Source organism: Mustela lutreola, chromosome 3 (assembly GCF_030435805.1).
Source record: "Mustela lutreola isolate mMusLut2 chromosome 3, mMusLut2.pri, whole genome shotgun sequence".
Taxonomy (NCBI): domain Eukaryota; kingdom Metazoa; phylum Chordata; class Mammalia; order Carnivora; family Mustelidae; genus Mustela; species Mustela lutreola.
The window spans coordinates 179,167,673-179,183,411 of NC_081292.1; the positions used below are offsets into that span (position 1 = coordinate 179,167,673).

Consider the following 15,739-nt stretch of genomic DNA (forward strand, 5'->3'; position numbering starts at 1 on the left):
CTCCTGGAAGAATCAAAGTAACCACATGGGTGTAGAACCAAATATATGATAGTGCCTGAAAGAAACATGCACGTTCCAGTGATAGGAAATAGTGAGCATGTATTTAGAACAGATTGGAATTAACAAGAGTGGGAAGCAGGCAGACCCTAAGGAACCATTGTAGGGTTGGCCTAGGAGATGGTGGTGTGGTCTGCTGTGGTATTAAAGGAGGATAGAGATGGATTTGGAATATGCTCGGAGATATAAATGGTAGAATTGGTTAATCAGATTCACAATTTTTTGGTAAATAAGCAAGACATCCAGACTTTTCCTAATCATTTGGAGTTTACTGTACTGAGTCATGCTCTTGTCACTTTCCCAGGCCCTCAGCTAGTAGTAAACAGCTGTTACACTCTAGCATAGCACACTGAAGCAAAGCATGGCCCCGCCAAGGCACAGTCTATCACCATCCTAAGTAACAAATCACTCACTCATTTAATATTCAACACGTGTCTGTGTATATATTGTGCCCCAGGTTATTGTAGCTAAATGATTACCAGCATTAAATGGCGAGAAAGCTTTATCAAGCTATTCAAAACAACTCTTCTCAGATTTCCAGAACTAAAACTAACATGAAAACATGAACTGTAAACATTATCTTTCCAAACTACACCTTTCATGGAATGGGGAGTTGAGAGCAGGGAAGTTAAGTGATTTGCCCAAGATAACCCAGCCAGTTACTGGCAAGGAATAGACCGAGCTCTCTTCATAGCCTACTAAAATGGATGAGGAGAAGCAACGTGGTATGGGATCATGGTTTCAAACTTTGACTCTAGTAGAGGAATTTTTTTTCAATCTTCAAAAGATCTCTGAGTGATAAATCCAAGTGAACCTGTTCTTATTGGGAAAGAAGGTGAGGAACCCACTTTCTCAGCATCTCCTTCCTTCCCATAGCGACTGTATTTGTCACAAAATGAAATTGATATTAAACAGTTTCAGAAGCTCGTAGGGTTTGGCAAAACCCGGTTTGGAAGCTTATTTTGCTTTTTTTTGTGTCTGGGTATCCTAATATTTGGAGAAGTTCAAGGTCTGAATGTGGTTGCAGTTAAAAAAAAACAAGTATGGGGACGCCTGGGTGGCTCAGTTGGTTGGACAACTGCTTTCGGCTCAGGTCATGATCCCGGAGTCCCGGGATCGAGTCCCGCATCAGGCTCCCAGCTCCACGGGGAGTCTGCTTCTCCCTCTGACCTTCTCCTCGCTCATGCTCTCTCTCACTGTCTCTCTCTCAAATAAATAAATAAAATCTTTAAAAAAAAAAAAAATAAAAAAAAAAAATAAAAAAAAAAAAAAAAAAAAAAAAAAAAAACAAGTATGTCAATATTACTAAGTGCTTACCACCTAGCAAGTACTGTGCTCATGCTTTATCATTCTGTGTCTGATGTAAACCCCCCAGCAGCTCTCCAGTCTAGGTAGTATTTATTATTTTTAACCAATGGAGAAATTGAGACACAGGTGAAACGAATTGTTCACCTATTAAGTAGTAGAACTAAGTGTCTGGTTTTTTTTTTTTTTTTAAGATTTTTTATTTATTTATTTGACAGAGATCACAAGTAGGCAGAGAGGCAGGTAGAGAGAGAGGGGGAAGCAGGATCCCTGCTGATCAGAGAGCCTGATGTGGGACCCGATCCCAGGATTCTGGGATCATGACCTGAGTCGAAGACAGAAGCTTTAACTCACTGAGCCACCAGGAGCCCCATCTGTGTTTTGAAAAAAAATTTGTTTCCAGAGTCCGCGCACATAACTGCTGTTTCTTGAATGATAGCACAAGGAAGGAAAGGGATGTCATTGAAATGGAGAAGTCATCGAACTTCTCTGAAGAATGTCTCTGAAGAAGTCTCTGAAGAATGCAGAGGACCAATTGTGCCATAGTTTGGGTTGGGATTAGTTATTCATTCAATCAACAAATATTTACCAACCACATACTATGGCTTTGGCATTAGGTATCTGTGAGCAAATAAAACATAAATACACTTTCAAAAATTCAACCACAGTATATCAAACACCTGTGCCGTGGCAAGTCCTGATGAGATCATAAGGAGAGGAAATCTACACTGTCCAGCTTGAAGATCTGAGATTCCACTAACAGAGGATGGTTCCTCTTTCTAGGTCTCAGCTCCAGTTTAGGAATAAGAAGATGATGGTTCAGATTGCCTCATAGGTTACAAAACCTATGTGTGGAAATGACTACTTTAAAATCACTTCCTTGTTTTTTTCCGGTGCATTTCATGACAGGTAATTTCTACTAAAGGGAAGAGAATGTTTCGCCATAACATGACATTTTACTGTAGCTTAAGCTAATATGTTCCCATCTTTTAGTTGAAAAGGAAATAGTATTTTTCCCAGATTGAGAGTTCTCAGAGGGGATAGTTTAGAACAAAGGTCACTGTGACAGTTTTCTTAAGGGGCGTTCATCATAAAGGCAAATACTCTCTTTCTCTCTCTTACATACACACCCATACATTCATGAAATTCAAACATCATGGTTACTGTAAGTCACTGAGAGTGGCCAGATCCGGTTAAAGTCAACAGAAATCCATCATAATGATAGTTTCAATGGAATGTCCTTCAAGAAGTTCTGTTTTCAACACTCTTTTGAACTAAGTTCAAGAAATTTGCTCTGGCCCCTCTGTTTTCTTATTGTCCTATCAATTAACGTATTTTATCAGTCTGATAAGGCTCGAGTGTTTTTGCTCTGGGCAGAGCTGCAGCAGTCTTGCCCAAGATACCAAGGCTTTGTAGCTGCCATGATTTCTCTTCTCATGACCCTCATCCACGTTTCCATTCGTTCTTGGTCTGGAAACCTATTTGAGGTTCCAGCAACCCAAGTGAGGGGGAATGAGGAGAAAGATATTGGAAAGGTCTACAGCTACCAACCTGGTCTGGACCAGCTCTTCAAAAGAGGCAATCAGCAGTGTCCAACAACAGTGTCCTTGGAGAAAATGGCACAGACTCCACCTCTTCCAGTTTCCAAGAAGGTCCAATCCAATGGGTTTGCTTGTGCTTGTGTTTGTATCTTTCTGGTTATTTATGGCTACTTGGTATATGACCTGTTGATTCTTCCGGTCTATTATTAAACCTTTTGTTTTCTTTAAACACATGCCATTTCCCCAGTCCTGGCTGCTATCATTATTCCCCTCCATAATTGCAGCCTCCTAACTGGTCTCTCTGCCTTGAGTTTTGCCCTCTGAACGGACACCCCTCATTCCTTCCCCATAATGCACCCAAAGTGATCTTTCCAAAATACTTCATTGATCATGTTGTTTCTCTGCTTGAAGTCTTTGAATTTCTTCTCATTGTTTTTGTTTGTTTGTTTGTTGTTGTTTGGCTGGGTTTTTTTTTTTTTTAAGAATGAGAGAGAGAGAGCATGAGAGTAGAGAGGTCAGTGGGAGAAGCAGACTCCCTGCCGAGCATCTTCTCGTTGTTCTTAAGATAAAGTTCAAACCCTTTCATGTAGTTTGAGCCCCACATTAAGGGGCGTCTGCTTACCTCTTGAGTCTCAGGTGTAACCCTCCACCTCTCACACTTTAAGGTTTAAGCCATCTGAACTTCATTCAGTTGAGGAACCAAATTTCAGGAAGAAGAGGGAGACAGCGGGGGCTTAAGAACACCCATTTAAATGCATTCAGGTTTCTCTCCACTATCTTTTCTCTTGGTGTTAGTCTCTTTTTATCTCTTTGCAGATTAGTTTCTCTGAGCGGTGGGAAACGTGACCATCAGTGACTCCAGACTTGTACCTTGCTGCTTCCACCACTGAATAACATGGAACTCAAGTTCTCTGCGGTCTCAGGTCCAAGATCCAGCTTGGATCAGGTGTTTACTCCTGGTATACCGGCGTGGGATACTGGGTCCCATTGCTTTAGCATGGTGACTCAAAGGTTTACTTCGTGCAGAGAGAAATAAGGCATGCTGGGTGAATTGTCCCAAGTTTACTCAGTCGTAACCAGTGAGAAGAGAGTGATGAAGGAGGAGTTGGGTCAAGTGAAATATGTCTGGCCTGGGTAACTTGGCCGATGATGGTGACTTTGAAAAGGATAGGAAGCACACAAGGTAGAATAAGCTTAGGGATGAGAGGAAAGTTCAGTTTTTGAGTTCGACATGCCAGCCCGTTGGACATCCACATCCAGATGTTCAGAAGTTGGTACAAAATATGCACAGAAGAGAGAGATGGGCTGGAGGTTAGAATGGGCACCATCTGCAATTAGGGAGTGGTGGAAGCTGAGACTGTTGGGGAAAAAGATCTTCAGACATAATTCCAGAAGGTATCCTACACTGAAGGCAGGGTAAAGGTAGTACAGGAGGGAGAGGAGGCTGTGAGGGTTAGTATGTATCAAGTACCAAAACCTAACATGAACTCTTAAAATTTGCATAAGCACCCTATGGCATACCTGTGGTATACGTTTTATTATTACCTTCACTTCACAAAGAATTGAGGTTTATCAGTAATCAGTAATTGGTCCAAAGTCTCTGTCTGCAGTAAAAAAAAGGTTTTAATCTATTACTAACTTGGAGAAATCTTACCACTACAGTGTACTGTCTCTCACATAGCAGTAGTAGAAAAAGTCCAGGGAGCTAAATGGAGGAATCTGGAGTCAGAAAAATTAAGAAGGGAGAATTTCAAGGATGAGGAGATGGCTAATAATAAAAGAGACTATCAAGTCTATTTTTAAAATACAATTTAAAACAGCTATTGGTTTGACATTTGGGAAGTCGATACCAATCGACTTGACTCTTGGCAGGTCTAGCAGACCTTCTTGGTTCCAGATAGATCCATCAGTAGAAACCCAAGAAGAAAGATGGACTTTGGTCATGTCCTAAAAGTTTCAAGGTCACCTGCAAAGGGATTAGAGTGTCCTGGAAATTTATAGGAAAGACATACAAGGTTTTAGCCAGAACAGAACCAGTTTTGCATATACCACAATTAAAACAAGGCTGGTTATGGTAAATTGTATCATCTATTCCCTGAGCTTAAAGCCTTGTCTCATCCCCCTGGAGGCATCAGCTCCAGTTTTACTAAGCTTAATATGAGAGCAAATTTATAGTATCAGATCACTGAGTTATTACCTTGAGTATAAATATCTAATACTTGCCGGTTGCAAATCATTTCCAAATACTTTATCCCCACTCAGCCGTCTGCTGAGGTTCTGTTTGCATTTTACGGATGAAGAACCCGAGGACAGTTTGGATGATTTGTTTGGTGTGCCGCTTTAAACTATCTGCGGCCAGAGTGCGAAAGGTTGTTAGACACAACTGCATCTTTAGGATCTATGTTGGAAGGATTTCAGATATTATTACATTTCTTAACTAGTTGCTGCCCAACCCAAAAGCATTATAGGAAGGTGGTACAGTCATCTCAGAAACTTTCACTACGTGCTACCCATTTTAGGGGCAAAAACATTTGTGCGAGCACGGGTCTACACAGGATCCCATCTCACATAGCCGTGATAGAGCTGGATTTTCTACACCTGTCTGATAGACAGGGAATGACACGTGATTGCGTTTTATAATAACCTTGTTGTTTCCCCTCATAACAGAAGTATTCTTGATAATTTCAGTTCTGTTAAGTACAAAAGGTACAGTAAAGGAAATAATCTCACCACCCAAAGATAACCATGGTTAAGAAAAATATTAAGGAATAAGGGGAAGCCTGGGTGGCTCAGTTGTTAAGCATCTGCTTTTGGCTCAGGTCATGATCCCAGGTGGGATCAAGCCCTGCATCGAGCTCCCTGCCTGGTGGGAACACTGCTTCTCCTTCTCCCACTCCCCCTGCATGTGTTCCTTCTCACTGTCTCTCTCCCTCTCTCTCTATGTCAAATAAATGAATAAAATCCTAAAAAAAGAAGAAGAAGAAGAAGAGGAGGAGGAGGAGGAAGAAGAAGAAAATGTTTGAAAAAAGGAAGAAAACTATAAAAGACAAAGAAAACAAAGTTAGCACTTTGGTGTATATCATGCCAGCTGTTGCAATTTTATTCACATTCATGTACATGCATTTAAAAAAAAACCAAATTGATCGCTTTAAGTCTATTTAGTATCTTGTTTTCATCTAATGTAGAATTTTTTCCATGTTAAAAAATGTAGTTCTCCAAAATCATTTTTTTTCTTTTCTTTTCTTTTTTTTTTAGGTAAAGCAATAAAAGTTTATTAAGTGAATTTTATTAAGTGAAGATACAGAAAAAGCTCTCAAGAGTGAGAAGGGTCCCAGCAGGGCTGCCAATGAGGGCTTTTTGGGTTGGTCTTTTATAGAAAGCTAACCAGCAAACTTAGATTTTTTTAACATCTCTACTGATAACACCTTCAGAGGCTGACTTCCGTTTTAGGGGCTGGTTATTCTTTGTTGGTCACAGGTGATATTCATAAAGACAGCCCTCTCTCCCACAGGCCTAGGGCAGGGTTGTCCTCCACCCCTTCAGTATCATTTGTAATGACCTATACTATTCCACTGTATGGCAGTATCAGACTTTATTTAATCAAGCCTGTATTGTTGGACATTTAGGTTGTTCCAAGATTTTTTAATATCACAAACAGAAGAATACCAGCTTATTTTCTTAAAATAATTCCAAGAGTGGAATTTCAGGATCAAAGAGAATGCATTATATATACGTGTATATATATATACACAAATGCATTATATATACATATATATATACACACATATATATATGCACGTATATATATACGTGTATATACATATATATGTACATGTATATACATACATATACATGTATATACATATGTATATACACATATATATACATGTATATATACACGTCTGTCTGCCTGTGCTCACTCTACTTATACGTGTGTATATATACGTATATATATACGTATATATACACACGTATAAGTATGTATATATATGTATATATATGTATATATATATGTATATACATATATATATGTGTGTGTATATATATGGATAGCTTTGTTTTTACATCTCAAAGTGCTTTCTCAGCCTGGAGAATACTGACCTCCTTCACCTTCTAATTTTGATGATACATTAACTCTTCCAAACATTAAAATGCATTATAAAGCTGTAATAATAGGTGCCTAGGTGGTTCAGTGGGATAAGCCTCTGCATTCGGCTCAGGTCATGATCCCAGGGTCCTGGGATCCAGCCCCGCATCGGGCTCTCTGCTCTTCGGGGAGCCTGCTTTTTCATCTCTCTCTCTCTGCCTGCCTCTCTGCCTACTTGTGATCTCTGTCTGTCAAATAAATAAATAAAATCTTAAAAAAAAAAAGAAAGCTGTAATAACTAAAACTTTGGTACTGGTAATGAAATAGAACATTTAGTAGGCCTAAATATGTATAGAAATATAGTATACACTGATAAACCCTGGGTGTTATTTGCAGCTGATGAATAACTCTACATCTGAAACTAATGATATACTATATGTTGGCTAGTTGGATTAAAAATTTAAAAAGAAATGTAATACTCTACATTTATTTCAAATCTGTGGAGAAAAGTCTTAGCAAATTGTGTTGGGCTAACTAGATTGTTATTTGAAAACAAAATAAAGCTGGTTTACTCACTTGCTGTGAAACCCAAATAAATTTCAACAAGATCTAAGATTTTTTAAAAAAATTCCAAGCCCTTTAAGAAGCATATGTGATTTTTATAAAACAATCTTGAGGTGGTGAAAGACTGTATAAAATGTAACCTAAAGCCCAGAATCTATAAAGCAAGAGAATTATAAATGATACTAAAACTTTTTATTTAGGGATGCCTGGGTGGCTCAGTTGGTTAAGCAGCTGCCTTTGGCTTAGGTCATGATCTCAGCATCCTGGGATCGAGTCCCACATCGGGCTCCTTGCTCCGCAGGGAGCCTGCTTCTCCCTCTGCCTCTGCCTGCCATTCTGTCTGCCTGTGCTCACTCTCTCTCCCTCTCTCTCTGACAAATAAATAAATAAAATCTTAAAAAAATAAAATAAAATAAAACTTTTTATTTAAATATTCATTAAAAAAAAACCCAAAGTCAACTATTCCTATTGTTTTCTTAAAGGTCATCAAGCATTTGTCCCCCTCGCCCCCCCAAAAATGCCACCTTCATCTCTTGTTTCTTACCTTCATTTTTAATTTCTTAAAATATGCCCATGAGGGGCACCTGGGTGGCTCAGTGGGTTAAAGCTTCTGCCTTCGGCTCAGGTCATGATCCCAGGGTCCTGGAATCGAGCCCCACATTGGGCTCTCTGCTCTTCGGGGAGCCTGCTTTTTCCTCTCTCTCTCTGCCTGCCTCTCTGCCTACTTGTGATCTTTGTCTGTCAAATAAATAAATAAAACCTTAAAAAAAAATGCCCATGAAGGTATGCTAAGTAAAACAGAACCTTACCAATATATTTTCTTAAGATTTTATTTGTGAGTACATGTGAGAGAAAGAGAGAGAGAGAGAGAAAGGGAAAGAGAGCATGAGCAGGGAGAGGGGAGGACAGAGGGAGAAGCAGGCTACCTGATGATCAGGGGCTCAATCCTAGAACCCTGGGATCATGACCTGAGCCAAAGGCAGCCACCTAACCGACTGAGCCACCCAGGTGCCCCCATAACATTACCAATATTTTTGAAATGATTTTGAAACACTCCCAGGCTACGTCAATTCTACTCCACTCTGAACTAACTACTCCCATATTTTATAATCCATTTTATTTAGTTTTACCATCTATTTATGTATGCCTAAACAATATACTTTCTAGGTTAACCTGGTTTTTGTTTTTATATACATGACACCACACTGTGTAGATGCTTCTGTGGTTCACTTTTTTTTCTCAATATTCGGTTTTTATGACTTATCCAAGTTAATACATCAGCTGTAGTTCATTCATTTTCACAGCTGCATGGTGTTTTGTTGTATGGATTTATCCTAATTATGCATTCTAGTATTGATGGAAATTGGGTTGTTTCCAGTTTGGGTTGTGGGTTTTTTTTTTTTTTTTTTTAATAATGGGCATTTTAATTTGCTCTTTCAGGGCACATGGGTAAGTTTCTCTGGGGAATATTCTTGGGAGTGTAACGGTAGTCAGGTATGCACGTGTTCTGCCTTTCTAATTAAGGCCCTATTTTCCAAAGTGGTTGTACCAATTTATATTCCAGATTCTTGCCAACATTTGCTTGGGTCAGACTTTCACGTTTTTACCAATCTGGTAGGTATGAAAATGTACTTCATTATGATTTTAACTTGCTTTTCCCTAATTTCTAGTGCGAGAACTTCCTTTATGTGTATTGGCCAGCCCATTTTTCATTTCTAGGAAATGCTGCCATCTCTGGCTCTCCAGCCATCCCTAACATTAGACAAAAGCAACACCTACCTACATTGTGATCTACTATCTCAACATTTTCTGAATGTCTTCCCTATCAGTCAGCTGAGCACTTGTGATGAGTGATATAGTTTTCTTTTTTCCGTTAGAATCTTTTAAACGTTCAGTACCAGAGCAGGTACAAAGATGAAAAGCAGGGTGGATGCATTGGGGGATATGGGAAGTTAAAACCAGAATGCCCTGCTGGTTTGAGACCAGCAGGAAACTGACTAGGAGGGTAGATGACTGACAGCTGCTTTCCAGGACCTAGGACATAAGAACTGTATTAATCATTCATGAGGATTTGTGATCCTTAGGATAATTCTCTAAGGTGTATATTATCCCTTTTATAGATAAGGAAAGTGAGGTTCAGAGGTGACAGAACACTTTGGAGTGCCCAGAGGAGAGCAGGTCAGCATGCAGAAACTTAAGAAGTCCTTTATTCACTGGGAGGTGAGTACCAATTTGGCAGAAGATTTTATTGGGCATTGGAGATGTTTGCCATTGATGGGGCCTCTGCCAATCTGTTATGTTGGGCACTGAGGAGGGATTCTCTGTGTCATGGAGGGAAGCTAATGTAGTGCAAACCTGCCTGAATGGTAGTCAGATAGGCCCAAGTTCCACCCACCTACTGCCCCCCACCCGAATGGCTTTGGAGGCCCTCACTCACTGTATAGAGGAAGGTTAAGAGGAAGGTCTCTGCCCATGAAACTGCCTCAGCTCTGCCTTGAGAGTTGAGTGACTCAGCTTGCGCCTCAGTCTCACCATCAGTAAAATGGGAATAATGATCACCTACGTAGGGGTATTTCCTTCAACAAATAATCACAAACTTGGTGGGTTAAAACGAGTTTATTCTCTCACAGTTGGGGAGGTCAGAAGTCCAAAATCCGTTTCACTTGGCCAAAATCAAAGTGTATGTAGACACTGCAGGTCTGCTTTAGAGACCAGAGGGAGAATTCCTCATTGCCTCTTCAGTTTCGGGTGGCCCCTGGCATTCCTTGACTTGTGGCTACATCATTAGAGCCTGTGCCTTCTTGGTTATACTTCCTGCCCCTCTTCTGTCTGTCCGATGTCCTTCTGCCTCCCTCTTCAAAGGACGCCTGTGATTGCATTCAGGATCCATCTGATAAGCCAGGATAATCCCTCCAACTCCAGATCCTTAAATTCACCTGCAAAGACTGTTTCCGGGGCGCCTGGGTGGCTCAGTGGGTTAAGCCGCTGCCTTCGGCTCAGGTCATGATCTCAGGGTCCTGGGATCGAGTCCCGCATCGGGCTCTCTGCTTGGCAGGGAGCCTGCTTCCTCCTCTCTCTCTCTGCCTGCCTCTGTGCCTCTATGCCTATTTGTGATCTCTGTCAAATAAATAAATAAAATCTTTAAAAAAAAAAAAAAAGACTGTTTCCACATGAGGTAAAATTTATAGGGGTCAGAGCTTAGGACCTGATTATCTTGGGCGGGGTGGAGAGGCATTCAGCGCATTACATTCAGGGTTGCCAGAAATAGGAAACTTGCTAATGCCGGCGGAGGACTGAGCCCAGCCTCGGCCAGCAGACAGCACTGAGTATCAATTTCTTCTAAAGTCGCTAAAGAAACCTTCCTTAAATGGGGGCTGCTGCAAGGCTACAACCCAGGCATAAAACTTACAGGGGACAAGGGAAACTATGTAAGCACGAAGAATAAAGCCCAAACTGCGGTCCGGCGTCCACAGCTCATATTTGCACACTTTCCCTGGTAGGATACCGCAAACCCCGCCTGCCCGCTTGCCTTTTCCCCACCCCACGAGAAGACGCGCCCCCAAAGCCCCGCCCCTCTACGTGCTGTCCCTGGTGCTTCACGTACTAGTGGGTCGTATTCCGCCCACCGTGGGGTTAGACGCATGAGGGCCTTCGCGGTCTGTCCTTTCTACTGCCTATCGAATCATAGCACATTTTCTACCCAATTTTTGCCTTCTTTCTTAGACTTAAAGTCATTCATACAACTAGATGGATTTAGAGAGTTTTTTTGTGGCAATGTACTTGCCTCCAGAAGAAAAACGAGGCAGAAACTATTGGAAGAAGGCTGGCAATATTTAAGAGAGCCCGTCCACGTGGTGCCGGGTCCTACGCGCCTCCGCAGCTGAGCGCCGGCCGGCTCACGGCGCAGGCGCAGTGGGGTCTGACTCGCCATGCCGACTGTCAGCGTGAAGCGAGATCTGCTCTTCCAAGCTCTGGGTCGGAACTACAGTAAGTGCCGGCCCCATTACCTGGCTTTGTGCCTGGCCTCAGCGGCCTGGAGCTCCCTCAAGAGGGCTTCGTGGTGGTAACGTTCATGTTGCCCGGCAGGTTTTGGCCTCGGGTGCTCCGGGTGTAGACCGGGATGGCTGCGCTGAAGTAACCTCTCGCAACCAGCCATGCCAGGGCTGTCTTTGCATCATTCGCGCCTGTCCAGTTCGTCGTGTCGTTCATTCAGCCATCTCCCAAGGAGCATCTGCCGCGTGCTTGCTTGGTGCCAGGGGGTCGAGTGGGAATGAAGCCCTGGGTTGCAGCCTGAGGGCAGCTAGTGGAGTGCAACCAGAGCGCTATAGAAACTCCATTTATGAGGGAGTGGAAGGAGAAGTTGGAGCAGGAAGGGGTGGTATTATGTCTGTTTTATTAATGGTTCCTGAGCACCTGTTATGTGCCAGGCACTGTTCTAAGCGCTCTGGGAATATAGCGGTGCACGTGACACATGACCTGAGGTCCATGTTCACATTCTAATAAGGGAGGCAGACGATGATTACCCCGCACATTAATAAAATGATTCTGGATTACATTAAAGGCTATCAGGGAAACAAAAATACTGTGCTAAGAAGAACCTTTGATGCCGTAGTAACATCTGAGCTGAGACCCGAATGACGACGAGGAGTCTCCTGGGTGGGCTGTCTTCATCTCATACACACTTCGTCTCTCCTTCAGTTCCAAAAACATCCCCACTTAGAAAAAAGATGAAATACTAAGTACAATTATCGGAGACCATATGGATGTAGCAGTTGAAATGACATCTGCCTCTCCTAGTTATCAGCTTACATAAAGGCTGTGGCAACTGGTTTGTGAGAGCTATTTTTGGATTTTAGGGCTCAGTATGATAACAGACCCCTAGTCGGTTTAGCAGGTACTCCTTCCTAGAATGAGATGTTACCTGAAAATAGTTAGCTTTTAAAATGTTTCTGAAGATGTAAATTTAGGTACTATGTATTCTTCAAGTATTCCTTTTAGGGTCCTGCCCTATTCCTTAAAAGTAGAGGTCATGCTCTTGAACTCTGAATTCAGCTCTAATTCTCTATACTTTTAAAATTTTTAAATACTTTTTATATGCTTTTTTTGTGTGTATATTTATATTAACCCATTCTCTTTTTTTTTTTTTTTTTTTTTTTTTAAAGATTTTATTTATTTATTTGACAGAGAGAAATCACAAGTAGATGGAGAGGCAGGCAGAGAGAGAGAGAGGGAAGCAGGCTCTCTGCTCAGCAGACAGCCCGATGCGGGACTCGATCCCAGGACCCTGAGATCATGACCTGAGCTGAAGGCAGCGGCTTAACCCACTGAGCCACCCAGGCGCCCCCCCATTCTCTTTTTTTTAAAAAAGTTCTTTTTTACTTTTTCTTTTCTTTCTTTCTTTCTTTTTTTTTTTTTTTTTAAGATTTTAGTTGTGAGAGAATGAGTATAAGCAGGGGGAGCAACAAGCAGAGGGAGAAGCAGGTTCCCTCCTGAGCAAGGAGCCTGATGTGGGACTAGATTCCAGGACACTGGCATCATGACCTGAGCTGAAGGCAGATGCTTAACGACTCTGTCTCCCAGGCATCCCCTTAACCCATTTTTCTAAACCATATTCTCATATGTCTACTGGTGTATGATATGTCTGAATTGCAAAAGATGGTATGGGGCAAATATTTGTTCAAGACCTCTGTGATTAGTTACTACCCAAGTATTCATTTCTGGGAAAGTAAGACATTCTCTAGGTTCCTATTTACTTTATTAAAATTTTTATTTTTTTAAAGATTTATTTATTTGAGAGAGTGTGTGCACAAACATGGGGAGGGAGGGCAGAGGGAGAGGGAGAGAAATTCGAGCAGACTCCCTGCTGAGTGTGGAGCCCATTGTAGGACTGTATCCCACCACCCTGAGATCATGACCTGAGCTGAAATCCAGAGTTGTTTAACTGGCTGACACACCCAGGTGCCCCTGTTCTAGGTTTTTAAAATGGTGAGATTTGGGGCGCCTGGGTGGCTCAGTGGGTTAAAGCCTCTGCCTTCAGCTCAGGTCATGATCTCAGGGTTGTGGGATCGAGCCCCACATCCGGCTCTCTGCTCAGTGGGGAGCCTGCTTCCTCCTCTCTCTGCCTGCCTCTATGCCTACTTGTGATCTCTGTCAAATAAATAAAAAATTTTAAAAAATGGTGAGATTTATAACCTATTTACTGTCATTTGATGTTTTAATATATTCTCTAGCTGCCTCCCCTTTTTTTAAGTGAGAGCTTTCAGACAAGCTTGATCCCCCCCCCATAAGTACCCATCAGCTACTAACTCTAAAAACATCAGTCAGAAAGACTGATGTTATTGAGATGTACTTAAGACAGTCAGAAATAACTTATTAGTTTACATTTCATGTTCTTGAAACTTTTGAACTTAATTGGGTTGAGGTCACAGTTGGAAAAGCATGTTGAACAAAGTATCTAGTTTCCAAGTAGTGTGGGTCCATCTCGTTTCTTACCCCCTCTTAATCAGTCTTCCTCTCTATTTTCTGATTTTCTATTTTCTGTACTAACTCTTTTGTATCTCTTTTTGTCCTAAACTCCATTGTTTCTTCCAGTCCATCCCTTCCCGCCTTCCCTTTCAGTCTCTTTGCTTACTAGGGATATTTCTCAAGCTGCTTTAGTTTTAGTCATTTTGCTTCTCTGGGGCAATTTTCTCTCTTTCTACCTTTTTTATCCCCCCAAAGAATCTGGCAATGTCTTTTTTTTCTTTTTTTTTTTTTTAAGATTTTATTTATTTGGGAGCGAGCACAGGAAGTGCCAGGCAGAAAGAGAAGCAGGCTCTCTCCTGAGCAAGGAACTGGATGTGGGACTGACCTCGGGACCCTGGGATCATGATCTGAGCCGAAGGCAGACACTTAACTGACTAAGCCACCCAGGTGTCCCTCTCAGTCTGCCTTTTTATCACCTCCGGTGTTTTCTTGTTAACTGATTATTGCTGTTCAGTTCTGGTCCTGCTCTGCCTTGGCGTGACTTGCTGACAGTACTGTCAGAGCCACCTGTGTATGTCCTACAAACCGCTAAGGTATAGGCACTTAGGTGCATCATTTTGTTAGGATTATTAATTGCAATTTTGTTGGTTCTTGTTTCTAAGCACATGAAATACAGCTAAAAGGAGTAAAACTGTATAATTAGGATTCATTGAAAGATTCAATATATTTTTTAAGATTTTATTTATTTGACAGGCAGAGATCACAGGTAGGCAGAGAGGCAGGCAGAGAGACAGAGTGGGAAGCAGGTTCTCTGCTGAGCAGAGAGCCCGATGTAGGGCTTGATCCCAGGACCCAGGATCATGACTTTGAGCCAAAGGCAGAGGCTTTAATCCACTGAGCCACCAGGCGTCCTGAAAGATTCAATGTTTTAATAACTACATAGTTACTGACCAGATTGCAGTCTGTTACTGCATAACGAATTACCCCTAAATTTAGCAGCTTAAAACAATCATTTGTTATATAGCTTCTGAGGGTCCAGGATTGGGAAGTGGCTTAGTTGGGTGGTTCTGGCTCTGGATCTCTTACTACCGTGTCATAAAGGTGTCAGGTCTGTAGTCCTCTCAAGGCCCTAAATGGGGTTGAAATCTAATTCCAAGTTCACTCAAGTGGTTATTGGCAGGTCTCTGTTTCTTGCACATTTTTGGTAAGAGACTTCAGTGCCTCCCACCTTGACCTCTCCTAGGACTGCTTGCAATATGGTGGCTTGTTTGTCTCAGAATGAGAGGACCCAAGAGAGCAGGTAATTGAGTGTTCGGAATGATAGAAGCACAGTTTTCAGTAGTATTTCAGAAGTGACATTCACAGTGTGGACGAACTGCACAAGGGTGTGAATAACAGGAGGCAGGTAGTTTGGGAGGCTGACTGCCAGTCTGCCCTCTGGCCCCCAGTGATTCATGTTCCTCTTACATGTAAAATCTACTCACCCCTTTCCAAGGATTCCAGAAGTGTCATCCCATTACAGCAGCATCTCACAATCCAGAATCTCCTCTAAATCAGGTCCAGGTGTGGATGAGGCTCTTTAGGTGTAGTTATGTAAGTATAGCTGTTTGAATATAACAGCTTTTTCAAGGCATTTGAGGGTTTGATTTACACTTTGCTCAAAGACCACCTCCTGATTCTCAAGCCATTCCTGTTCCCCCCCCATATTTTGTGAGGGCAG

General features: G+C 41.9%; 1 protein-coding gene across 2 annotated transcripts in view; it reads left to right on the plus strand.

Annotated features, from left to right (window-relative positions):
• Positions 1–11,424: 11,424 nt before the first annotated feature.
• Positions 11,425–15,739, plus strand: part of FARSB (phenylalanyl-tRNA synthetase subunit beta) — a 71,259-nt gene continuing 66,944 nt past the window's right edge. Inside the window, exon 1 of one of the 2 annotated variants that reach the window (XM_059167909.1) lies at positions 11,425–11,541. In XM_059167909.1, coding sequence (XP_059023892.1) covers positions 11,484–11,541 — 58 coding nt within the window. In that variant the 5' untranslated portion in view covers positions 11,425–11,483. The remainder of the gene's footprint in view (positions 11,542–15,739) is intronic. The other variant, XM_059167910.1, reaches the window with a different exon arrangement.